The sequence below is a fragment of the Callithrix jacchus genome, chromosome 3 (assembly GCF_049354715.1).
Source record: "Callithrix jacchus isolate 240 chromosome 3, calJac240_pri, whole genome shotgun sequence".
NCBI lineage: Eukaryota > Metazoa > Chordata > Mammalia > Primates > Cebidae > Callithrix > Callithrix jacchus.
The window spans coordinates 103,999,424-104,026,526 of NC_133504.1; the positions used below are offsets into that span (position 1 = coordinate 103,999,424).

General features: G+C 38.4%; 1 protein-coding gene across 5 annotated transcripts in view; it reads right to left on the reverse strand.

Moving 5' to 3' along the window:
• The window catches only part of GRID2 (glutamate ionotropic receptor delta type subunit 2), a 1,554,413-nt gene that overhangs the window by 272,829 nt on the left and 1,254,481 nt on the right, over nucleotides 1-27,103 (reverse strand). For all 5 annotated transcript variants that reach the window (XM_035294542.3, XM_035294543.3, XM_002745586.7 and 2 more), the window contains one exon: nucleotides 17,366-17,561. In XM_035294542.3, the coding sequence (XP_035150433.1) occupies nucleotides 17,366-17,561 (196 nt within the window). The remainder of the gene's footprint in view (nucleotides 1-17,365; nucleotides 17,562-27,103) is intronic.

A 27,103-nucleotide genomic window follows, 5' to 3' on the forward strand; every position in this document is an offset into this window, starting at 1 on the left:
AACACATAAATCAGAGTGAGAGGAGCGGGAAGGCCTTTTTGAGGATATAAAAGAACAGCCAGGGATTGGGAGCCACTGAAAGCAAATGAAACTTATAAATGTATAATATACATACATACTAACCTGAAAGATGTTTTTGACAAAAAATAGAAAAGGACAAGGGCATGAAAACATTTTATTTTGTAAAAAGTCAAAATGAAAATCTAACAAAAACTGTATTCATATGTGTACCTATTTGCATGTGTGTGATTTTTGCAGCTGTCTCCTGTTTAAATAAAGAAGGAAGTCATAAAAATATACACCTGCTATTAATGGAAGTAAACTGAGGGCAAAACTGGAGTCAGGGTGAAAGGTAAGGGGGAAGCAGGCACTTTCTTCACAAGACAGCAGAAGAGCATGAATGCAAAAATGAGGAAGTGCCTCACTTTAAAACCACCAGCATGGCGAGAACTCACTATCATAACAGCATGGGAGAAACTGCATCCATGATCCAATCACCTCCCACCCGGTCATTCCCCTGACACCCGGGGATTACAATTTGAGATGAGATTTGGATGGGGACACAGTGCCAAACCATATTAGTCAGATTATAATTTTTAATTTTTGATATTTACCCAACAGAAAGTTTTTTTTTTAATGTATATGCATTTTCCATTTTGGGAAGTAACTTTGAGAGTAAGAACTAAACCAAAGCAATGCCTTGAATATTTATTGGAATAAGAAGTTTGAGAATGTAATGCAACCAAGCAGGAAATAAAAACGCATCAATCTATTCTTTTTCTACTGGGGAACTAGAAATTTGGAAAATCCTTTGGAGAATTTTTTTCGCTTGAGTGTGAGGCTGTGTGTCAAGACAGGACTAACAATATAGGCTTGATGTTAGAATCTCTGTGTTAAGGACTACTGCTACGGTCCTCTGCCATTTCCTAGGAAGTATTTTCTCTGACACGGCTGTTAAGCAGTTTGAAATTAGTGTCCAAAGACTCCCTGAATATTCATTCCAGAATAAAAAATCTTAGAATTCCTAAATTCTGTTTCTGCAGTTTTAAAATATGGAAGAAAACTAAGTTCAAAGTGGCTCTCTATTCTACACAATCCAGAAATTTCTTTCAAATGCTTCTGTTATTCTTTTTACATCTTATTGCTCATTTAGTTCAAATTATTATATTAAGGTCCAATTAGTGAGTTCCAATGATACATGGCCCTATAGGCGTCTGTTCCACAAGTACCTTCCTCCCCCACCACTTTATTGCAGCACCTTCTTCTCTAACTAAATTGCTTTTTGTTTCCTGTACATACTATGCTCTGCTCACCTTCATGCCTTTGCTCAGGCCATCTCCTCCCTATCCCATTTATTGTTATTTCTGTGTTACCTAAGTAAATCCTACTTATTCCAAGTTTAACATCACTTCCTTTAGGAAGTCTTCATTGATCTGAAGTAGACTCATCCTTCAGGCTACGCTAGGTTCCCTTTCTCTGTGTTTTCACAGAGTCTTGTACAACTCTCTATGGGGTAACTACTGTTCTGCATTTTACTTAGCAGCCACTGAATAAATGTTTGTTGATTAAAGGAATGAGTGAATAGATGAATTAGAATTGAATGTAGCTAATTAAAAGAAGAATTGGAGCAGATCTGGCTTTCATCATGAATTAAATCACTATGGAAGAAAGCAATTTTGAAAGAACATGCTTTGTCAACAGCAAGTTGGTAGTATCATCTTTATACACATAAGACAGCACTTCACTGTTTCGTCAACATCCACTATAATTTATAGAATCTGTATATGTATACACATATATATTTTCTGGCCATCTAGAAAACATGTTTATTTGTAGTATGCTTTGTGTGCTATAAAGCTTGACACATTGTAACTCGTGTTAAATTGCTTATGACAACCTAAGAAGTCTTCATAAGCAATTTTACATGTGTCATAATGCTTCTAGATTTCTCGTTCTTTTTGAGAAAACATCTAATCAAGGCTGATTTTGATTTCAAATATCCATGAAGATTATTAAAAACAAAAATAAGTCTTTTTTCTTTGCTTTTTAAAAAAATTGTACTTTAGGTTCTAGGGTACATGTGTAGATCGTGCAGGACTGTTGCATAGGTACACACATGGCAATGTGGTTTGCTGCATCCGTCCCTCCATCACCCACATCTGGCATTTATCCCTGTTATCCCTCCATGACCTCCTCACCCCACCTGTTGTCACTCCCTTGGCCCTCCCAAAACAGACTCCAGTGTGGGATGTTCCCCTCCCTGTGTCCATGTGTTCTCATTGTTCAATACCTGCCTATGAGTGAGAACAGACAGTGTTTGATTTTCTGTTCTTATGTCAGTTTGCTGACAATGCTGATTTCCAGATTCATCCATATCCCTTCAAAGGACACAAACTCATCGTTTCTTATGGCTGCATAGTATTCCATGGTGTATATGTGCCACATTTTCCTTGTCCAGTCTATAGCCAATGGGCATTCGGGTTGGTTCCAGGTCTTTGCTATTGTAAACAGTGCCACTACGAACATACGTGTGCACGTGTCCTTATAATAGAATGATTTATAATCCTTGGGTATATACCCAGTAATGAAATTGCTGGGTCAAATGGAATTTCTATTTCTAGGTCCTTGAGGAAGTGCCACACTGTCTTCCACAATGATGAACTAGTTTACACTCCCACCAACAGTGTAAAAGTGTTCCTATTTCTCCACATCCTCTCCAGCAGGTGTTGTCTTCTGATTTTTAAATGATCGTCATTCTAACTGGTGTGAGGTGTATCTCAATGTGGTTTTGATTTGCATTTCTCTAATAATCACTGATGATAAGCATTTTTTCATATGTTTGTTGGCCTCATGTATGTCTTCTTTTGAAAAGTGTCTGTTCATATCCTTCTCCCACTTTTGGATGGGTTTGTTTGCTTTTTTCTTGTAAATCTGTTTCAATTCTTTGTAGATTCTGGATATTAGCCCTTTGTCAGATGGGTAGATTGCAAAAATTTTTTCCGATTCTGTTGGTTGCTGGTTCACTCTAATGACTGTTTCTTTTGCTTTATAGAAGCTCTGGAGTTTAATTAGGTCCCATCCCATTTGCCTATTTTGGCTTTTGTTGCCAATGCTTTTGGTGTTTTAGTCATGAAGTCCTTGCTTATGCCTATGTCCTGGATGGTTTTGCCTAAGTTTTGTTCTAGGGTTCTTATGGTGTTAGGTCTTATGTTTAAGTCTTTAATCCATCGGGAGTTAATTTTAGTGTAAGATAAGTCTTAATAATAATTAAAAAAAAACATCCAACTCTACTATTAAAAGCGCATTAGCATGGCTGCTGCAAATGATCTCTGCATCTTTTTTATTCTCCCACTGTGCAGTTCTCTCCTTTCATTGTGGGATGACTGACACAGACCTAAAAACTCTGATTTCTAAAGAGTAGAAAATATGCCAGTGGGATCTGAGCTCTCAGCTGCAGGGTGCAGTACTGAAGTGAATCGTATATTTGTTGGAATCGTTTGGCAAAAGGGCAAATGTAGCAAATACACTGCTACCTCCAAGTCCAGTGGTATGATAGCCCAGCCTTGGCATTTTCATAGAACCAAAGCTATTGAGTATTTTGTCTCATTTTTCCCCAAGCCATTTTCAGTTTTCTTATTTATTTCTGTAATAAGGGCCTAACCCAGATTTTGAGGTCATATACCTAGTCAGTATATTAGCAAATCACTCACTAAAGCTCCAATTAGCCCTTACCCTGTTTCTGCTGCTGGCTCATTAATTGTCATCTACTTTGGCATTTTTACTCAATGAAAAATGATGCTTACAGCTCTAGGAGGAAGGGGAATGGAGCAAGCAGAAAAGAGGATATGGCCATGTATAGGACTAAGTATAGGTGAAGCTGTATCACAGTTGAAATCTGTTTTCTACTCACAGCCTTTTTTCCTTTGTGCAACTTGGTGCAGAACTGCTTTGTCCTTAAGCCTAGAATGTACCAGCTGCTATGGTTCCCAGCTTCACTCAGCTGTGGGAGCAATGCCCTCAAGACTTTCAGCTGTTGGTGAGATTGCTGTTAGCCAGGCTTTCACTGCCACTGTCAGGGATGAAGAGGGGCCTTACACCTCAGTATGCTCCTGGCAACCTGCTCACCCCTCCTGCCACCCCACACTCATCTCCTTGTCAACAGAATTTGCCTACAGCCTATGTTGGTCCTAGATTCCCAAATGCTGCCCTCATGGAAAATCTGAAGTTTCCTGATCACTGTTTAAATCTCACAGATATAGATCTGCACATTCCTTGATTTTGGCCAATTTTCCTATTCCTCTACAACTCTCTTGGTTCTTCCACTCTGCTCTATGAAATTGTGTTATCAGCAGGATCAAGGTATCTAGGGAGATCATACAATGTAGAGTCATAACAATACTCTTAAGAGTGAGTGGGAATACAGTTAATAACTGTATGCCAAGTGGCAAAATCAAGACTGTCTCAAGCAAACTAGGATATATAATTACCTTACCAATATCCTGGATTAATTTTTTTAAATTTCCTTTTACCTTTTTTTGCTAACTAGAATGTACTTATCTTCTGGAGATTCTGCATTACCTGTGGTCTTGTGGTGGGTTATTTTTCTTTACTACAACACTCATACCACTGGGACAAGATCTGGGGTAGGAATCCCTCCTTGCCCCTCAAACCACTTCTGGACCTTTGTCCCTAAAATTCTCCAGCTTTGAAACTTACATCATCAGACTTTACTACCTGCCACTGAGTGTTACTGTAGTCACCTACTGACCTTCCATCACTCCTCCAACATATTTGAAGATTTTTATCACTTGGCTGTCTGCCTCTCTCTTAAGTACTAGTTCTGTGTTTATTCTTGATGATTTCAATTATTCATATAGACATTTCTTTCTCAAAATTTCTTCTCCCTATTCTCATAATCCCCACATCCTCCCTTTTAATTTTTTTCTTTTCTCCAATATTTCTCTACTCTCTTCTTCTACTCCACCAGACCTGTTGTTGTCAGGTCACCAGTGATTGCTGGTTTCCAAATCCATGATTAATTCTCAGCATTCATCATCCTTTACTGTGAGCATCATTTGACAGACAGTTGATCCTCTGAACTTTTTGAAACTCTTCTTTTCTTTATTTTTTAAACCACCACTCACAGTTTCTTGCTTTCCATCCTGCCTCACTAGCTGATCAATATATCCTCTCTGTCTCTGCCTCCTCTTAATATTAAATTGTATTTAGATATTTTTCTTTTCTAGATATACTCACATCCTCAGTGACCACATCCAGCCTTATGGCCTTAAATAAAAACTCCGTGCCTGCATAATTAGTAAGCATTTCATATTAACTACCATGCCAGAGACAACTACTCATTTGACTTCTCATACCTACTCTTCTCATGGTTTTCTCAGTCTCAATAAATGGCAACTTCATACCTCCACCTACATAAGCCAAAGACATTGAAGTCATCTCTAACTCCTCTTTTTCATCCCATATTCACTCTCTTTTAGAAAATCTTGTCAGTGCTACCTTCAAAATATGTTCAAACTATATTCCACCATCGACTTCCCTGTTACTGTGGTACACTTCTCATCACTTCCGCCATAACCACTCCGCTCCACCCACCCTTGTGTCTCATTTGGATTATTACGGTGGCCTCCTCACTAAGCTCTCCACTCCCACCCTTGAGCCCCCTGGTCTCCACACAGAATCTAGAGCAAATCTTTACAAAGTAAGTTACAGTGCATCACTCTTCTGCTCAGAATTCTTCACTGGTTTCCCATCTCCGAGTAACCAAGGTCATTAAAATGAATCACAGAATATTATATCAGTGATTGTCAACCCTTGTTATGAATCAGAATCACTTGAAGGAATGTGAGAACTTCAGATGCCTTCTATTTACCAATTAAGATACAATTTGGACTTTAGTCAGGCCCAAGCATCAGCCTTTTATTATTTTTATTTATTTTTTTTTATTGCATTTTAGGTTTCGGGGTACATGTGCAGAGTATGCAATACTGTTGCATAGGTACACACATTGCAGTGTGTTTTGTTTGCTTTCTCCCCTTCACCCACATTTGGTATTTCTCCCCTGGCAATCCCTCCCCACCTCCCCCTCCCACTGACCCTCCCCTTTCCCCCCTACGGACCCCAGTGTTTAGTACTCCCCTCTCTGTGTCCATGTGTTCTCATTTTTCATCACCCGCCTATGAGTGAGAATATGCAGTGTTTCATTTTCTGTTCTTGTGTCAGTTTGCTGAGAATGATGTTCTCCAGATTCATCCACGTCCCTACAAACGACACAAACTCATCATTTCTGATTGCTGCATAATATTCCATGGTGTATATATGCCACATTTTCCCAATCCAGTCTATCATCGATGGGCATTTGGGTTGATTCCAGGTCTTTGCTATTGTAAACAGTGCTGCAATGAACATTCGTGTGCATGTCCTTGTAGTAGAACGATTTATAGTCCTTTGGATATATGCCCAGTAACGGGATTGCTGGGTCAAATGCGATTTCTATTCCTAAGGCCTTGAGGAATCGCCACACCGTCTTCCACAATGGTTGGACTAATTTACACTCCCACCAACAGTGTAAAAGTGTTCCTTTTTCTCCACATCCTCTCCAGCATCTGTTGTCTCCAGATGTTTTAATGATCGCCATTCAAACTGGCGTGAGATGGTATCTCAATGTGGTTTTGATTTGCATCTCTCTGATGACCAGTGATGATGAGCATTTTTTCATATGATTGTTGGCCTCATATATGTCTTCTTTCGTAAAGTGTCTGTTCATATCCTTTGACCACTTTTGAATGGGCTTGTTTGTTTTTTTCCTGTAAATCTGTTTGAGTTCTTTGTAAATTCTGGATATCAGCCCTTTGTCAGATGGGTAAACTGCAAAAATTTTTTCCCATTTTGTTGGTTGCTGATTCACACTAGAGACTGTTTCTTTTGCTGTGCAGAAGCTGTGGAGTTTCATTAGGTCCCATTTGTCTATTTTGGCTTTTGTTGCCAATGCTTTTGGTGTTTTGTTCATGAAGTCCTTGCCTACTCCTATGTCCTGGATGGTTTTGCCTAGATTTCCTTCTAGGGTTTTTATGGTGCCGGGTCTTATGTTTAAGTCTTTAATCCATCTGGAGTTAATTTTGGTGTAAGGTGTCAGGAAGGGGTCCAGTTTCTGCTTTCTACACATGGCTAGCCAGTTTTCCCAGCACTATTTGTTGAACAGGGAATCCTTTCCCCATTGCTTGTTTTTGTCAGGTTTATCAAAGATTGTATGGTTGTAGCTATGTTGTGTTGCCTCTGATGCCTCTGTTCTGTTCCATTGATCTATATCTCTGTTTTGGTACCAGTACCATGCTGTTTTGATTACTGTAGCCTTATAGTATAGTTTGAAATCTGGTAGTGTGATGCCCCCCGCTGTGTTCTTTTTGCTTAGAATTGACTTGGCTATGCAGGCTCTCTTTTGGTTCCATATATGAAGTTCAAGGTGGTTTTTTCCAGTTCTGTGAAGAAAGTCAATGGTAGCTTGATGGGGATAGCGTTGATTCTGTAAATTACTTTGGGCAGTATAGCCATTTTCACGATATTAATTCTTCCTAACCATGAACATGGAATGTTTCTCCATCTGTTTGTGTCCTCTCTGATTTCGTTGAGCAGTGGTTTGTAGTTTTCCCTGAAGAGGTCCCTTATGTTCCTTGTGAGTTGTATTCCAAGGTATTTTATTTTTTTTGTGGCAATTGCGAATGGCAGTTCATTCTTGATTTGGCTCTCTTTAAGTCTGTTATTGGTATAGAGAAGGCTTGTGATTTTTGCACATTGATTTTATATCCTGAGACTTTGCTGAAGTTGCTTATCAGTTTCAGGAGTTTTTGGGCTGAGGCAATGGGGTCTTCTAGGTATACTATCATGTCGTCTGCAAATAGAGACAATTTGGCTTCCACCTTTCCTATTTGAATACCCTTTATTTCTTTTTCTGGCCTGATTGCTCTGGCTAGAACTTCCAGTACTATATTGAATAGGAGTGGTGACAGAGGGCATCCTTGTCTAGTGCCGGATTTCAAAGGGAATGCTTCCAGTTTTTGCCCATTCAGTATGATATTGGCTGTTGGTTTGTCATAAACAGCTTTTATTACTTTGAGATACGTTCCATCGATACCGAGTTTATTGAGGGTTTTTAGCATAAAGGGCTGTTGAATTTTGTCAAATGCCTTCTCTGCATCAATTGAGATAATCATGTGGTTTTTGTTTTTGGTTCTGTTTACGTGGTGAATTACATTGATAGACTTGCGTATGTTGAACCAGCCTTGCATCCCCGGGATGAATCCTACTTGATCACGGTGAATAAGTTTTTTGATTTGCTGTTGCAATCGGCTTGCCAATATTTTATTGAAGATTTTTGCATCTATGTTCATCATGGATATTGGCCTGAAGTTTTCTTTTCTTGTTGGGTCTCTGCCGGGTTTTGGTATCAGGATGATATTGGTCTCGTAGAATGATTTGGGTAGGATTCCTTCTTTTTGGATTATTTGGAATAGTTTCAGAAGAAATGGTACCAGCTCCTCTTTTTGTGTCTGGTAGAATTCGGCTGTGAACCCGTCTGGACCTGGGCTTTTTTTGTGTGGTAGGCTCTTAATTGCTGCCTCGACTTCTGACCTTGTTATTGGTCTATTCATAGTTTCAGCTTCCTCCTGGTTTAGGCTTGGGAGGACACAGGAGTCCAGGAATTTATCCATTTCTTCCAGGTTTACTAGTTTATGTGCATAGAGTTGTTTATAATATTCTCTGATGATGGTTTGAATTTCTGTGGAATCTGTGGTGATTTCCCCTTTATCATTTTTTATTGCATCTATTTGGTTGTTCTCTCTTTTCTTTTTAATCAATCTGGCTAGCGGTCTTTCTATTTTGCTGATCTTTTCAAAAAACCAGCTCTTGGATTTATTGATTTTTTGAAGGGTTTTTCGTGTCTCAATCTCCTTCAGTTCAGCTCTGATCTTAGATATTTCTTGTCTTCTGCTGGGTTTTGAGTTTTTTTGATCTTGCTCCTCTAGCTCTTTCAATTTTGACGATAGGGTGTCAAGTTTGGATCTCTCCATTCTTCTCATATGGGCACTTATTGCTATATACTTTCCTCTAGAGACTGCTTTAAATGTGTCCCAGAGATTCTGGCATGTTGTGTCTTCATTCTCATTGGTTTCGAAGAACTTCTTTATTTCTGCCTTCATTTCATTGTTTATCCAGTCAACATTCAGGAGCCAGTTGTTCAGTTTCCATGAAGCTGTGCGGTTCTGGGTTGGTTTCTGAATTCTGAGTTCTAACTTGATTGCACTATGGTCTGAGAGGCTGTTTGTTATGATTTCAGTTGTTTTGCATTTGCTGAGCAGTGCTTTACTTCCAATTATGTGGTCAATTTTTGAGTAGGTGTGATGTGGTGCTGAGAAGAATGTATATTCTGTGGATTTGAGGTGGAGAGTTCTGTAAATGTCTATCAGGTTTGCTTGCTCCAGGTCTGAGTTCAAGCCCTGGATATCCTTGTTAATTTTCTGTCTGGTTGATCTGTCTAATATTGACAGTGGAGTGTTAAAGTCTCCCACTATTATTGTGTGGGAGTCTAAGTCTCTTTGTAAGTCGTTAAGAACTTGCCTTATGTATCTGGGTGCTCCTGTATTGGGTCCATATATGTTTAGGATCGTTAGCTCTTCTTGTTGTATCGATCCTTTTACCATTATGTAATGGCCTTCTTTGTCTCTTTTGATCTTTGTTGCTTTAAAGTCTATTTTATCAGAGATGAGAATTGCAACTCCTGCTTTCTTTTGCTCTCCATTTGCTTGGTAAATCTTCCTCCATCCCTTTATTTTGAGCCTTTGTGTATCCTTGCATGTGAGATGGGTTTCCTGGATACAGCACACTGCTGGGTTTTGGATTTTTATCCAATTTGCCAGTCTGTGTCTTTTGATTGGTGCATTTAGTCCATTTACATTTAGGGTTAATATTGTTATGTGTGAATTTGACACTGCCATTTTGATGCTAGCTGGCTGTTTTGCCCGTTAGTTGTTGTAGATTCTTCATTATGTTGATACTCTTTAGCACTTAGTGTGATTTTGGAATGGCTGGTACTGGTTGTTCCTTTCTATGTGTAGTGCCTCTTTCAGGAGCTCTTGTAAAGCAGGGCTGGTGGTTACAAAATCTCTAAGTACTTGCTTGTTCGCAAAGGATTTTATTTTTCCTTCACTTCTGAAGCTCAGTTTGGCTGGATATGAAATTCTGGGTTGAAGGTTCTTTTCTTTAAGGATGTTGAATATTGGCCCCCATTCTCTTCTGGCTTGTAGAGTTTCTGCCGAGAGATCTGCTGTGAGTCTGATGGGCTTCCCTTTGTGGGTGACCCGACCTTTCTCTCTGGCTGCCCTTAGTATTTTCTCCTTTATTTCAACCTTGTTGAATCTGACGATTATGTGCCTTGGGGTTGCTCTTCTTGCGGAATATCTCTGTGGTGTTCTCTGTATTTCCTGCAATAGAGTGTTGGCCTGTCTTGCTAGGTGGGGGAAATTTTCCTGGATAATGTCCTGCAGAGTATTTTCCAGCTTGGATTCATTCTCTTCATCACATTCTGGTACGCCTATCAAACGTAGGTTAGGTCTCTTCACATAGTCCCACATTTCTTGGAGACTTTGTTCATTCCTTTTTGCACTTTTTTCTCTGATCTTGGTTTCTCGTTTTATTTCATTGAGTTGATCCTCGACTTCTGATATTCTTTCTTCTGCTTGGTCAATTCGGCTATTGAAACTTGTGCATGTTTTGCGAAGTTCTCGTATTGTGTTTTTCAGCTCCTTTAATTCATTCATATTCCTCTCTAAGGTATCCATTCTTGTTATCATTTCCTCAAATCTTTTTTCAAGGTTCTTAGTTTCTTTGCGTTGATTTAAAACATGTTCTTTTAGCTCACAAAAGTTTCTCATTATCCACCTTCTGAAGTCTAATTCCAGCATTTCGTCACAGTCATTCTCCGTTCAGCTTTGTTCCCTTGCTGGTGAGGAGTTTTGGTCCTTTCTAGGTGGCGAGGTGTTCTGGTTTTGGGTGTTTTCCTCCTTTTTGTGCTGGTTTCTTCCCATCTTTGTGGATTTATCCACCTGTCGTCTGTGTAGTTGCTGACTTTTTGATTGGATCTCTGAGTGAACACCCAGATTGTTGATGATGGAGTATTTCTGTTACTTGGTTTTTCTTCTACCAGTCTAGCCCCTTTGCTGTACGACTGCTGAGGTCCACTCCAGGCCCTGCTTGTCTGGGGTGCACCTGTAGTGGCTGCGGAACAGCGAGGGATGCTACCAGTTTCTTTTTCTGCTATCTTTGTCCCAGGATGATGTCTGCCAAAATGTCAGTCTTATGGATATAGAGGGGTCAGGGAGTTGCTTGAGGAGACAGTCTGTAGGAGCTCAAGTGCTGAGCTGTGAGCTCTGTTGTTCATTCAGGGCTGCTAGGCTGCTATGTTTAGTTCTGCTGCAACCTAACTCGTAAGAAAACCCCTTTTTTTTTCCTCAGATGCTCTGTCTGGGGGGGGTTGGGGCTTTCCTTGTGAGTGTCTGCCTCACTGTCCTGCCCAGCTAGGAGGCAGTCTAGTCACTTTTTGCCTGCCGAGGCTCCGCCCTGCTGGTGTGAGGTTCGCCCTTTTCCTGCAGGCTCCGCCCTTCTGCTGTGGTCTCCGCCCTGTTGCCACCGGCTACGCCCTGCGGCGGAGTCTCTCTGTTGTACCTGGTTGCCTCGGCAGCGGCAGGCTGCGTCAGCAATGGGCATGTACCTCAGTAGGGGCTGATTGCCTTGGTAATGGCTGACGCCCCTCCCCCGTGGAGCTGCACTTTAAAAAAAAACCTATTCACCGGGAGAGTTTGGAATCGCCATTTTGTTTGTCGCACTGCGCTCCCCCAGATGCTGAGTCCCTGGGATTTCCTGGGCTGGGTTACAGTTCAAGACCCGTTCAGTCTCAAGTTCAGCCCTCTCGGGTCTTAGTTTGCCGGTTCAACAGGGCACCCTTAACAGTGCGGTTTTGTATGGAGCGCTGTGGAGCGCCTCTGCGCTCCGGCGCGGGCCGGAGCCGCACAGGCTGCCGGCTACGCCAGCGGAGACCTCTGCCTGGCGTCCTGCGTCTCTTTTATACCTGGGAATTTCCCCGTTCTGTGGGCAACTAAGATCCGTCTGGAAATGCTTCCCCGACTCATCCTCTCCGTGCGTCCAGCGAGAGCTTCAATCCTGGGTTGTTCTCACAGTGCCATCTTGAGTCCTCCCCCCAGTAGCAGTTCTTAAAGTGTCGCATCAGCCTTTTCAAAGGCCTGTATCCTGCCTACCTCCTACCATCTGATCCTGTCCATCTGCCTCACTATCCCTAATCCCCTCTCTGTGCACCCTGCTCCAGCCTCACTGTTCTTGACATTTCTCTCCAGCATGCTGTGCTAGCTTCTGCCTCAGGAATTTTGTAATGAGCATTCCCTCTGCCTGGAGTACTTCCTGTCCCCTCTCTCTAACTACTATACGCATGGTTCACCCCCACCTCCAGTCCTCTTTCAGATCTCTGTTCAAATGTCAGTTTTTCAGAGATGTATTTTCCAACCACCCAATATGGGATGGCAACATTCTCTTCACGTTCTGCTTGTTTTTTTCCTTCTTACTCTTCCAGTTTTTTTTTAGAGCATACATTTCTGCTTGTCTGTTGTCTTCACTACAATACAATCTCCATTTAGGCAGGAACTTTACCTGTTCTATTACACCTTCCAATGCCTAAAACAAAGCCTCGGAAACAATAGGAATTCACTGAATATATGTTGAATGAGTATGTAAAATACAGATTCAAGTCCACTGAGTTTTTCAGCCAGAGCTGAATAAAACTGGGATAGGCTTACTCACTAGTTCACAGGGTCTGGAATTTGTCTTCCTGCCTCAGTCTTCTAAAACCCATGACATTGACCCATATTGATATGACCAATCTTTTGTCTTAGCTTCTGTTTTAATACTTCAGTTTTCCATTGGGGATTAGAGCTAGGCCCTAAATTCCAGTGGCCTGGTTGCAGCCCTGATGCCCACTTTGAACCTTGTGAGTTTCCCCTAGTAACACTGCCCCTTTCCCCATATTGCTCTCAGACTTCTGAGGACAGACAGCCTTACACATCAATGCTGTCTTTATGACTGAATACTGCTGGTACTGGCACCACCATTGACTTCCCTGTTACTATGGTACCCATGTGAGTATACACCCCCTTGGAATTTCATAGTCTGAAGTATTACTCACTCACAAATCCTACCAATCCTGATTTTCTTTACTTCTCTAGTGGTCTATGCTGAGATTCTGAATGATTTGTTTATTTCCCCAAGATTTATAATAGGTTAATGGGAAGTGAATGCTGCTCTTATAATAATCAGAGACATAACTATTGTAGTGCTGCACATGATCCTTAATTTCTGGTCAGATCTTTACCTGTCACCTGGAATTTTCTACATCTATTCTCAGAAATTATATCTGTTTATGTCCTAGGCCCTTCTAAAATAATCTAACAAACTAAATTCCACTAATATGCTAATGCCAATAACTGCTCAAAGTCATCATCTTTTAAGATGTATTTGGGTTTTAATAAAAATGAACTTTCGATGGTGTAATTTCAGAATGTTGCTGAGTCATCATCATGGCCTCCTAACTGCTTTCCAGCTTTTACATTGCCACTTTCTTTCTATTTCTCTCAGCACAATAGTCATACGATTTGCCAAAATATTTTATCATGTTGCTCTTCTGTTGAAAGTACTCCTGAAGTTTCATAACCCACACAGAGAAAAAGCCAACTTAGAATGTTCTAGACAGCGCTGCATTAGCACAACTCAAACTTTTACATGCATATGAATCACCTATGGATAATGTTAAAATGATATTTGCATTTAGAAAGGCTGGGATGGGGCATGAGAGTCTATATTTTTAGGAAGCTCTCAAGTGATGCAGGCACTGCTAGTCCACAGGACCACACTTTGCTAGACCCTATGTGATTCATCTTCTCTCTACCTCCAGACCTTTTACCTCTTGACTTTGTCACATTTTTTGTATTATCTGTTATTTCTGAATCCATACTGGCCTCCTTCATACTCTTGAAACATCTAGCATGCTTCTACTGCATTGCCTTTGTACTGGCTAACCCTCTTTCTAAAAACACCTCACTCAGACATACACATACTCTTCCCTCTCCAACCGCTTAAAGTTTTTATTCAAATGTTACTTTTTTAGTAAAGTCTACCCTGGCCACCTGATTTAATAAAGTCAATTACCTTGCTTCTTGGTATTTCCCATCATCTACTACTTTATTTTTTCTCCTTAACACTTCTTACTACTGAACATACCATAGAATGTGTTTTTCTTGTTTATTGTTTATACCCACTAGAATGCAAACTCCATGAAGACATTTATTTTCATTTCTGTCCATCCCAGTGACTAATGTACTATTTGATACATATAAGGTGCTCAATATGTAATTGTTGAATGAATGCACAAAAAATCAGTTGCATTTTACAAATCATATTTTTTTCTACTTATGCAAAAGGTCTTGAGTAGAGCAAGGCCGAAGCAAATTTGTTCTCATTTACTTAGGGTAGTTTGATACAGGTGAATGTCTTCCAAGGATACCAAATCAGAACTCATCTACTTAATGCTCATTTACACAGATTTCTTTGGTACAAGCCAAATGAAGATGGCAGATGAGATCAGTATCTACCTTCAAGTAAGAGAAACTTAATGAGACTATTAGCACAATTCAGAACAAGCACAGACTGAGACATTAATCGAATCTATTTGAAGTTATAGATTGTGAGGATTGTTTTTCTCAGTGATGCAGGCTTTCCTGGAAGGCAGTTGCTATATATGGATTCATGCCAAAGATATTATAGAAGAAGTTTGGCCTTTTGTGAAATGTTGGCCTCAAAGACCTCTGACATCTTGTCTGCCTGTAGAAATTAGAAATCCATGACAGAGAATAAAAAGCTGCTGTTGAAATGTTCAAGACTCATTGCTTGAAGAAGAATCCACCACCACATTTTGTGTGTCATATTTCTCAATTTCATGAAACTCCACTGAACTTTAGCAGGTGAAAAGGTTATTATTTGTTTGTTTGTTGTTTTGTTTTTTTAACAGAAGCTGGCCAAGACCTTGCAAACTCAAACCAAAATACATCTTATTATTAGCTGCTCGCTGTCTAATCAATTGTCAGCTGTTTCTAATTTGGGTTGAAAGAAATCTGCAGTACAAAAAATTTCACGTAGATATTTTCTATTATGCATTCATTCAGAAGGGCATTTTTCACAACCCCTCTAGTAAATCAGAAAATTGAATAAATATGGTATAATAAATATTTGAGGACTTTATTTGCAGTTTCAAACTAATTAGCCACCATATCAATGGACTAACAAAGAATAGAAATTATTCTCTACTTCTTTTATTGCATCTTCATTTCATTATGTCACAATTTTACATTGAGATCAGGAAATATTAAATGATAAAGTTTTATAATTATAAATTGCTCACATATACACTATCCCAGGTAATCTTCAGGGCCATCTTGTAAGAAAGGTTTATGGCTCTACTCATACTACTTACTGCTGCTTTACATATAGTATGTTATTAATCTTCACAAAAACTGTGTGAGATAGGATTTTTATCTTCATGATGCAACTCCTAAGGCTCAGAAACTTTAAATAACTAGTTATATTTATACATTTTATTTTTAAAATGAGCTGGATTCAAACCTAGTTTGATGCGTCCATCAAGACCATGCTGATCAGAGAAAACAAAATGAAATTTCTCTGGAATAATACTGTATAGAATGAGTTTATAAGGCATGAGGAGCTTTGGTTCCTAAAATGGAATAGAAATATGAACTGTAAATTTCTATTTACACTCATCATCAAAAAACTCAAATCCCTTTTTAACAAATAGTATAAAGAAAAATAAGTCATTCTCAAAGCCATGCCGTATACTTACTCTGAACACAAATTCATTACCATGCTATGAGTACCTAGGAAGACTTAAAATGTCTACCCTCCTCCTCCTTTCCCCCCAAATACATGTTCATTCACCTACCTGGATCCACCCTGAAACCCCCCTCTGAACCCATTAACTGGAAGACACCATGTTCAACCTCCAGAAGGCAATGGTTCTTTTGAGAAAGCCAAGAAGGAAATATTTTAGAATCAATAACTGAACCCCAGAAAATGGAGTATAATAAGAGCCAAGAAGTTAGAGGCCATGGCTAACATCTCCAGAATATTCACTTCCTTAAAGACATCATTAATACTTGGAGAAAGGTTTACGTTATCCTCATCATCTCTCAGAAGCATAATATCAATATAGTTACTGCAAGAATTACTAGTCTGACTCTAGGGGCCCATAGTAGTAGCAGTGGCAGACAAAAGGTGTCAGATGAAAAAGCAGAGAATAATGCTGGAACCTGTAGTAGAATAATTTTTATAGTCATCAAAATATTCTCTAGCATGATATTATTGAGTTTGACATTAGAACAGGAAATACAGACTTAGAGTCCAAATTATTCTGCAGTGGAAGATCAGAGAGAAAGAATGTGTACCACTATTGCTGATATTACTGACATTCACCTGCATTCCATGATTATTTATTAAATGTCAACAGTGGTTTTCACTAGTCTAGTCACTAGAGATAATTTTTAGAAAAAAGTCAGTTCTCTCATAGAGGTTGATAGGGTTTGAAATGCTTCTGTATATATGTTTATAAACTGCAGATCAGAGTAAAAATGCTTTAAGATTTTCACATAAAGGAAAAACAGTCTTTCTATGCCTTTGTAATATAGATAGTTATAGAAAAATAAGATGTAAATAAAGATTTTCACATTTGGAAATAGAAACAGACATCTGTAGAAACCCTATTTGTTGACAAGATTAACTTTTCCTTTTAGATAGCTTCACATAATCACAACTAAAGATAATGGTTTAATCTAAAAAAAAAGTGCAGTGTAGAAAACAACCTGAGTCATTCAAAAGCATCAGATGACTTGAATGATATTTGGAATGGGATTTGTGAAAACTTTTTTAGACTTCATATTTGTTAAGTCCTTAACCCTTTTCTGAACAAAATACTAGCAAGTATTATTTGATTTTGGAATTCAAATGGAAACTGATCTGTTAAGCACACTGCAGAGGACTTTGAATTCCCTCTACTGGTGCCATGAGTCATTTTTAAAAATCTTCTTTAAATCAATATAAGATGTAATCTAACAGGAAATGCTCTGTCAGAATTAAAGATAAACAATAAACAAATCTCAACTTTGCAATCTCAGCATGGGACACGAAATGGTAAGGACTATTAATGGAGAACCATGGACAGTACCTTTTGAATGCCTGCTTGGGACTCCAGAACATTGTTCTCTGATCCATTGCTTCGGTTGATCATCCGCCACATTTGGGAATACATGCTGTCCCTCTCAAAAGGATTCAATCCTTTCATGCGGACATGCTCATATACTGCAGAGTCCAGGACTGTGCCATAAGGGATTTCTGTTTGCTTGGAAAGGTCCTGGAGAGACCTTGATTATTGGGAGAAAAGAGAGACACAAGAGAGTTCTGAATATTTTCAAGTGGGAATAAAGTCAAAATTAGAAAAAGGCAATATGTGTGGAAACATGTATCAAATACATTTCTTATTTTGTTGTTTCCTAATATTAGGATATAATGTGTAAGGAAAGACTGCTGTTAGGGTATACGGCATTGATACAAATTATGAGAACACAAAATTATTATTGAAAGAAAAGTGAAAATTTCTAATGGTAATGCAATGCTTTTTTTGGGTGAAGCTTTGCAGGGGAAAAAGCTAGCAATTCCATCAAAGGCAAGTTACCTTAGACTGCTAGATAATCATATAATAATTAGGCAATAAAGAAAGTTCAATATGTTATAAGCATTAGGTCTACATTCCTTTAGGTAGCAAGATATTTTTATAAAATTATAGAATTTACATAAGCAACGTGTTTTGAAGTCAAATGTAAGCTTAAAAATTAGTAGTTAGGATAGTCATTATTTATTGAATACATACATGTTAGATAATTGATAGACATTATCCTAATGGAAATGCCTCACATAAAGAATTATTTGATCTATTTTAAAGATGAAGAGACTTAGGTTGAGAGAATAAGTGACTTGATCAGTGTTGGCATAGTCAGTGAGTGTGAGAGCTAGAATTCAAATGTGGGTCTGTCCAGTCCCAAAGACCATAGTATTTCCTATGCAAGATGCTGGTACTTATTTCTATATTTCTTTGGCTGTATTTGCTTTAGCAGTGTATGTGTTTGTGTATGTGTAGTGTGGAGGTGGGAGGAGTGCTTTCTTGGATTAGAATACATTTCATGTTTCTGGAAAGCTGAAAACATATTCAGAATAATGCTCCAAGATTTTTAAGCCAATCTTTTGAGTTACTGATAGTATCTATTTGTCCCAGGTTATCTATGTCCAAGTTGGTGGTTGATTTCCCTCCATTGTGTTTCTGAGTCCCTCTATATTTTCCAGCTTAAAGAACCAGTTATCATTCCACTGGAACTCATAGAATTTGTGTAGTGTATAGGTGCCCAACTCTAATGACTGACATTTAAGGACAAATATTGTGTCTCTGACATACTGTTGAAATCAGATGCTGGCACAGTTACAACTCACTAATTTTTGGGAATGGGAGCAGATGCTCTGAAACACTACACTGTACTTCGAAAAAGAATGAATACTCATAGAACTCTCTACAACCATGAGCCATGAATCTCATGTAATGTTTATCTCTGATCTTTTGGTTTGTTTCTAGATGGAGTTTGCTAATGATTTCCTGAGGATCTTTCAACCAACACTAGCATTAGGTAAAGACACTAGGAATATTCTTGCAGTTCACTAATCTCCATCATGTACAAAACTGTGTTGGAAACAATATATTATGGGCCATGTTTGTTAGAGGAGTATTTGTGCCAATTCCTAATAGTAACTTTCAGCAAAACTTAATCTGCATTTTATTGAGTTTTGTGTTGTTGATGTATATTATTTACTCCATGGAAACTGCCATTATAATTATTTTTTTATTCTACACATCTATTGCATAAAATAATGAATTTAAGCCATCCTATCTGAAGAGAAAGTGTAATTCTGGAATTTTCTGGAATATGGTAAAATTATTGAAAAAATCTACTATTTGTAAAAGATAAACTAAAGTAATAATGTAAATGAATAATTGAGGGCAAAAGCAAGAGTAAAATGAGCAATATAGAGCTAGGATGCAACTGAACACCAAAGTGAGTGGGCATGTACTTGTGGGACATACCATAATTCTCTTGGTAGATTATAACAAAAATTTTGTTTCAAGAGAGCAACTTACTGCTGTTTTCAGTAGTATCAGTACAACTGTAACAAAAACATGAACATTTTTAAACATATATCTTCCTGTTTAGTGGTGGATACCCAAAAGTGGTAACACAGGAAGAAGAAATAAAATATATCTACGCAGGTTACAACAGTACTTGTTTGTTAAGTTTCTATACATAGAAAGATGAAGGCCAGATAGTTGCACACAGCACTGTCTAGAACCTGCAGGTCTATGGATGGAGAAAGCCCACATTGCAGGACACCAGATACCCTACCAGTGCAAGATGGGCCCTTGGCTGTCTGACTCTAGGGCCCCACAGAGTTAGTACTACCAGACACTTGCTAGTACTATCATAGTCTGGTAGTACTAGCAACCAAACTCAACTATAACTATTAGAAGGTTTCAATTTAATGGAGGTGAGATCACAGTTTAGAGTAATTTTTTTCAATGCCTTCATCTAAATATATAAATGATTTGCCCAAAGAGTCACCCTGGTTAAATGCTACTAAACAAATTAGTGCTCCTTCTTAGACTTCCATGGAAAGAAAGCTAAAATAAAATGTTAAGACCTTTCATATAGGCAGTTTTCCGTCACATAGCTTTACCTTAAATGTTAGCTTTACAGCCTGATAATAGAGTTTTAACACAAACTCTTTAGATGGTTAATGCAAACAGTGTTAACCAACTAAACAGTGGTTTAGCTGGCGAAGTTGTTTGGTACACAATAAATTTTTAGAGGAACATCTTAACATATTGCCTATGTGAAATTGCCAGTGTCACAAAAAAGTCAGTTTATATTCAACATACTTCAAGTTTAGAATGGCAGAGCATCTTGTAATTTAGAACAAAGGCCTGTTCCCTCGAGTAGTTTCTGACATCAAGTGCAACTTATAAATTTGCCTTGAGACATGTTTGCAATAAAAATTACAGGTTGTCTGATTCGGCATGTTCCATTACAGTACATTAAGGTAGCACCAAAGATGACAAAAATAAAATGACTGAAGCATAATGAAGGGAACACAAATAGCTTATTACAGAATGAAAAGGCCATTTCAGGAGCCCAGCATAGAAAGGGAGTGACTATTACAAGTGGTCACTTTGTTACTTTCATACTAAGAAGAGTTTAGAATAAGATTAGCAGAAATTCTGTAGCCTATATTATCAGCCTCTAAAGGAAATATTGTTATTTCGTTTAGAGGTTATTGATTATTCAACAAATGGTAATCTTCAGAAAATTGTACCTGAAGGTCAAAATCCAAGTGCATATTATTTACACATGCCTAATCATTGTTTTAAAATGGAAAACAACCATAGAATCATTAATAGGCACCTAATGTATACATTAATTTACCATGGCAAATACTGACATTTCTTTTTTTTTTTTTTTTGAGTTGGAGCCTTACTCTGTTGCCCAGACTGGAGTGCAGTGGTGCTATCATGGGTTACTGCAACCTCTGCCGCCCGGGTTTAAGTGATTCTCCTGCCTCAGCCTCCCATGTAGCTGGGATTACAGGCACCTGCCACTGTGCCCAGTTAATTTTTGTATTTTCAAGAGAGACGGGGTTTCACCATCTTGGTCAGGTTGGTCTTCAACTCCTGACCTCGTGATCCACCCACCTTGGCCTCCCAAGTGCTGGAATTACAGGCGTGAGCCACAACGCTTGGCTGGCATTTTTTTTTTAACAATAGACATTTTCTCAGGCGATGGAAGGAATGGGGAAACTGGCCAGGTGCAGTGGCTCACGCCTGTAATCCCAGCACTTTGGGAGGCTGAGGTGGGCAGATCACCTGAGGTCAAGCATTAGAGACCAGCCTGGCCAACATGGTGAAACCCTGTCTCTAATAAAAATACAAAAAAAAAGTTAGCCAGTCCTGGTGGCAGGCACCTGCAATCCCGGCTACTTGGGAACCTGAGGTAGGAGAATCTCTTGAACACAGGAGATGGAGGTTGCAGTGAGCTGAGATCGCGCCACTGCACTCCAGCCTGGGTGATAAGAGCAAAACTCTGTCTCAAAAAAAAAAAAAAAAAAAAAAAAAAGGTGGGGGGTAATCTATAGTACTCCAGAGTAATCTGTTGTGAACATATTATGGATAACTCATACCATACTCCATTTCTCTACTTAGCCACATATACTCACATAAAACTCAATGAATTGTCACTCTGAGAATCCATTAAACTTGAGCCTCTCTTCCCTCAAACCCACACTCATTCATGCGCGCAGTAAAAATGAGTGTCTATAGCTCTAAGTGGTGCATGATAAAAGAAAGCAAATGCTTTGCTGCTCTAATCAGCCTTATCTTCTCAATACTTGACTGAGATTATTCCTTTATTCCTGCTACTGCTCTCTGATCAGACTAGCATCAATCTGTGGGGTACTGGACAATACTGACAGCTTACAGGTAAGTGATAGTTATTTGTATGCACAGTACATACACTGAGGAACTGTATAATTTAGGGCAATTAAAATTTTTTAAATTTGATGGCTTCAGGTTGCTGTAAAACTCTTTCTATGAGAATAATAAACACTGAAACCCTTTTCAAGCATTTGAAATTAATTTTGTGCTGGGTTCAGTGGTTCATGCCTGTAAAGCTCTTTGGGAGGCTGAAGCAGGTGAATCACTTGAGGTCAGGAGATTGAGATCAGCTTGGCCTACATGGTAAAGCCCTGTTTCTACTAAAAATATGGAAATTAGTTGGGAGTGGTGGTGCACAACTGAAATCCCAGCTACTTAGGAGGCTGAGGTAGGGGAATCACTTGAACCTAGTAGACAGAGGTTGCAGTGAGCAGAGACTATGCTACTGCCCTTCAGTTTAGGCAGCAGAGAGGGACACCATCTCAAAGAAAAAAATAAAAATAAAAAATTAAAAAATATTGAATTAATTTTGTTATATGTTACACTCTGATATTAGATCTTTCTGACAGCACAGCTTTAACACTGAGTAGGTTAAATTTTAAAGTCAAGCATGTCTGTCGAATCCGTATTTGATTGGGTTATCTACTGTTTTTTATAAAGATTATGATAATGATGATTCCTCCTTCCACAATGCTTTCATTAAATTATTTCTTTTTTTTTTTTCCCAGTTCCTGACATCAATATTATAGTTTTATTATAGTAACGAATAGTTGGTACAGTGAGACCTACACACATATACAGAATTATATTTAAATTTATATAGAATATTTACATTTTAAGTTATACTTTTGAAATTAGAAGATGAAGTACAGCTTAAGTTTGACAACAGAGAAATATATAAGACAAAAATAGACAGAGTTAACAATAAAAACACAACTATCTGTTCTTGATATAAGATGTGGAAACTTTTTGTCAGAAAGCTACATCTTCTTAATCTGATTGTCCAAATCATGAAAATATGGATGATTCAGTGCCATTTTGCCAGAAATTCTTTTGGCTGGATCATAGATTATTTCTACTGGTATTTTTTTTTTTGTGAAAGTTCTCCCTCTCCCGGCAGAGTCAGGTAATTCTTTATAAATATTGTTAAAGAAGAATTCATGCATTTAAGTAGAATAAATAATGTATAATTTTCCTTCCAAGGATGAGATTGTGTGACTTTATGATACTAAATGGTCACCAATTTCTTCAAAGCAAACTCTTTGGGACATTTATATGACTTTATATTAATTAAATAATGTTCTATTGAATATGTTGCTAAAAATACATCTCTAAAACTGTCAACTGTTCCTTAAAAAATCAAATGCCTAACCACTCTGTGGTAACCTTTCACTCATACTGCTTTCCTATTTTCCTTTAACAAGACAGTAGATGTTACCATCCAAATAAAACTTTAATAATTCTCATAAACCTCTCTGTCCCATCTCCATCTTCTTCTTCTTCTAAGATGTAAAACTATATTTAGCCTGGTTGTGTGGCATGCTCACCAACAACTCACAAGACTGACCTGCCAGCCTGGCTTTGGGGAATTGTAAGTCTAATCCCATTTTTTTATGGGGTGGAACAAGTCAACTTAAGTCATCACATCAGAAAAGATTTTTCTTCAGAGGGAGAAAAATGGAATGTGGCTGACATAATAGGCACCATATGCTTCAGGCAAAAGGGCTCACAGTGTCAAATAGGAGTATATGACAAACAACCTCCAACTCAGTTTAGGTTCCCCCAACTCTTCTCTTCCTAGTTTTCCCCTTTGGATGCTGATTTCAGCAACTGTCAAAAAATAGATACTGTTACAGCCTGGAGAGCTCATTAGCAAGCATAAAGAGCCTGCCTGTCCATTGGTTGTAGCAGCTGAGAGCTGTCCTTTGAAGTGCAGTGACAAGTTTTCTAGCATAAAAAGTGATCCAAAATGTAGCACTTAAAAGAACAACTAGGCTGGGTGCAGTGGCTCACACCTGTAATCCCAGTATTTTGAGAGGCTGAGGTGGGTGGATCACCTGAGGTCAGAGTTTCAGACCAGCTGGACCAACAGGGAGAAACCCCATCTCTATTAAAAATACAAAATTAGCTGGTGTGGTCTCACATGCCTGTAATCCCAGTTACTTGGGAGGCTGAGGAAGGAGAATTGCTTGAACCTGGGAGGCAGAGGTTGCAGTGAGCCAAGATCGCTCCATTGCACTCCAGCCTGGGAAACAAGAATAAAGCTCCATCTCAAAAAAAAAAAAAAAAAGAAGAACTAATATGTCAGGAGGGTGGATTTGGGTGGTTGAGTAAGGCAGGCCAACCCTGAGAAATACTGCCAGCAGCCCAGCACTGGGCAAACTCAGTTTCTAAAAGCATGAATTGTGAAGACATAAATATTTGTGTTCAATATTTGGTAAAATTATTCAAACTTCTTTAAAATGCAATGTCTTTCTGTATTGGGCAGGAGAAATAATACTTTTATGTTAAGATATCTTGAAGTTTGAATTAGATATTGTTTGTGACACTTTTCTTAGTAATTAGCTCTCTATGAACACTTAATTACCAATAGTACAACTATTGATGTTATTATGATTATAACTATTAATTTTTTCTCTATTATGGTTTCTGGAATTGCTGTATCCTTATTTCCTATCAATTAGATTCATTCTCACCTAATCCCCTTCTTTACCTGTGCCTCTTTAACTTCCCCACCTCATCTGCTCTGTCATCAAGTTCTGTACATGTTATCTCCTAAATTTTGTAAATCTGTCACCATCTTTGCCTTTCCATGTCTAATGGCCTTGTCATTTCTACCTAGATGATTATTTTTAAGCCTTTTCCCCATCTCTGTTCTCACCCACCACTAATCCATTCTTTAGCACAGCTAAACTGTTCTTCCTGATATGCAGATATGATCATACTGCTGCCTTATTTAAGTACTGCCCATGTACTTCACTGCCCTTAAAAATAGTTTAAACTACTTAGCCTTCAAATTCCTTCCAAAATTTGGCTTAAGTGTTTTCTATTTCTGTTCTCAGAAACAACACTTTGGCTCAGTTTTGGCTCACATTTACAGTATGAGCCAAACACCATTCTTTCATTCCTGGCTGCATCACAGGTGCATGTCTTGGTAGGTGTCTTCTTGGCATAATTCTTCTTTGTCCACCTTGAGAATTCCTTCCTTTCAACATGAAACTTCACTGTCTCTTCAGTGCTCTTCTAACACTTGGACTATGTTCACATTTTAGTATTGTGTTTAGGAATTGTACTTGTTTATTTACCTCATCAGAATATACATTGCTAGCTCCCATGAATATACATTGCTAGTTCCCATGATTTTTTAAAAACTTCATATTTGAAATCTAGATCTAGCCCAGGGTCTGGAAAACAGTCAGCAGTCAATGAGACTTACTTGTTTTATGGTGGTTGTCTTTACTAGAACAATATTTCCCTTTGAGAAGAAAGCATTTCCCTGAAACTAGCACGGCATAAAAATCACATTCTACGCCTGCTCTACAAGAACTTCTGAAAGAAGCATTATACATAGAAAGGAACAACCAGTATGAGCCTTTCTAAAAATATACCAAAAAGTAAAGCACATCAACATAAAGAAGAATTTACATCAACGAATGGATAAAATAGCCAGTTAACATCAAATGGCAGTAACCCTAAATTTAAATCAACTAAATCCCCCAATCAAAAGATACAGCCAAAACCTAATGGTATATTCAAAGATACACAAAGACTCAAAACAAAGGGTTGGAGAAAAATTTACCAACCAAATGGAGAGCAAAAATAAATAAATAAACAAAAAGCAGGAGTTGCAATTCTCACATTTGATAAAATAGATTTCAAAGCAACAAAGATACAGTGGTAAAAGGATCAATGTAACAATAAGAGATCTTAATACCCAGATACATAAGACCCATAACGAGATTTAGACTCAATGAGACAGAAAATTAATAAGGATATCCAGGACTTCAATTCAAAAAATATTTATAGAGTTCTCCATTTTAAATACACAAAATATTGATTGACCATTATTAATACCCATTTTTAGAATGAAGCAATATTCCTGTTCTCTCTCCCTCTTTTTCTTCCTCTCCTTCTCTCCTTTTTTTACTTTTCAACATCCTAGTTCCTCACCTCTACTCAATCAATACATTCCTCTGAACACCTGATTCCTTTTGATTCTCCCATCCCACTGAAATATCAAAAAAAAATAAAAATAAAAATCACATTCTAAGTATGTATTGTTAGCCATTCTATAGCTGACTAATCATGGCCAGAAGCATTTGTAGTTAAAAAATCAAAAACAAAATAAAAAACCTAAAAGCCTTTTAAAAGGAATATTTGGCAATTTCTTCTGTGACATAATCAGCTAGAAAAGCTTTATTGAACCTCCAGTGAATTGCCTGCAAAATATTTTGCCACATATATAAAATAAATAATTCAGAGGCAAATCAAATAAAAAGAAAACCCACACAATTAGGATAAAACAACGTTTTCTAAAAGCTGAGGGTATAGTACATGATTCTGGTAGACGTAGGACCTGGTACAAAGTAGAATGTCTGTTCCTGAAAGAGTTACTTATCTGAGCAGTGCAGACAGAGAGAAGATAAAAAATATATGGACTGAGTGATTTTTGACTGAAATATTGGAAGCAAACTGAAATGGTGAAGAAAATTGCGTAAGTACCTCTGTTAATTGAAATGCTTATAAATATATAAAATGATTCATGATTTTAGTAGCTAAACAAGAGATATGCAGCAGAACAAGGAGAGGACAGTCACCTTTGATAATGTTGAGAATTATTACAGGGGATTTTTTTTTCCTGGTTGAATATTTAGATAAAGAGGAGGAAAGAGGGTATGTTCTGTGGAAGGTGGAAGGCTTATTCCATCTTCCTATCTGTGGCATAGCCAATGGCCACCTGTTCTTTGAGAAGCCACCTATCTTGGTAGCTCCTTGTTCTTAGTAAAGTTTTCTTAATTACCTCAGACACCGGTGGCTCAAGCCTGTAATCCCAGCACTTTGGGAGGCCGAGGTGGGTGGATCACGAGGTCAACAGATCGAGACCATCATGGTCAACATGGTGAAACCCCGTCTCTACTAAAAATACAAAAAATTAGCTGGGCATGGTGACGCGTGCCTGTAATCCCAGCTACTCGGGAGGCTGAGGCAGGAGAATTGCGTGAACCCAGGAGGCGGAGGTTGCGGTGAGCCGAGATCACGCCATTGCACTCCAGCCTGGGTAACAAGAGCGAAACTCCGTCTCAAAACAACAACAACAACAACAACAACAACAACAACAAAACATTTCCTCAGACACAAGCTTGCAAAGTGTGACGAAAT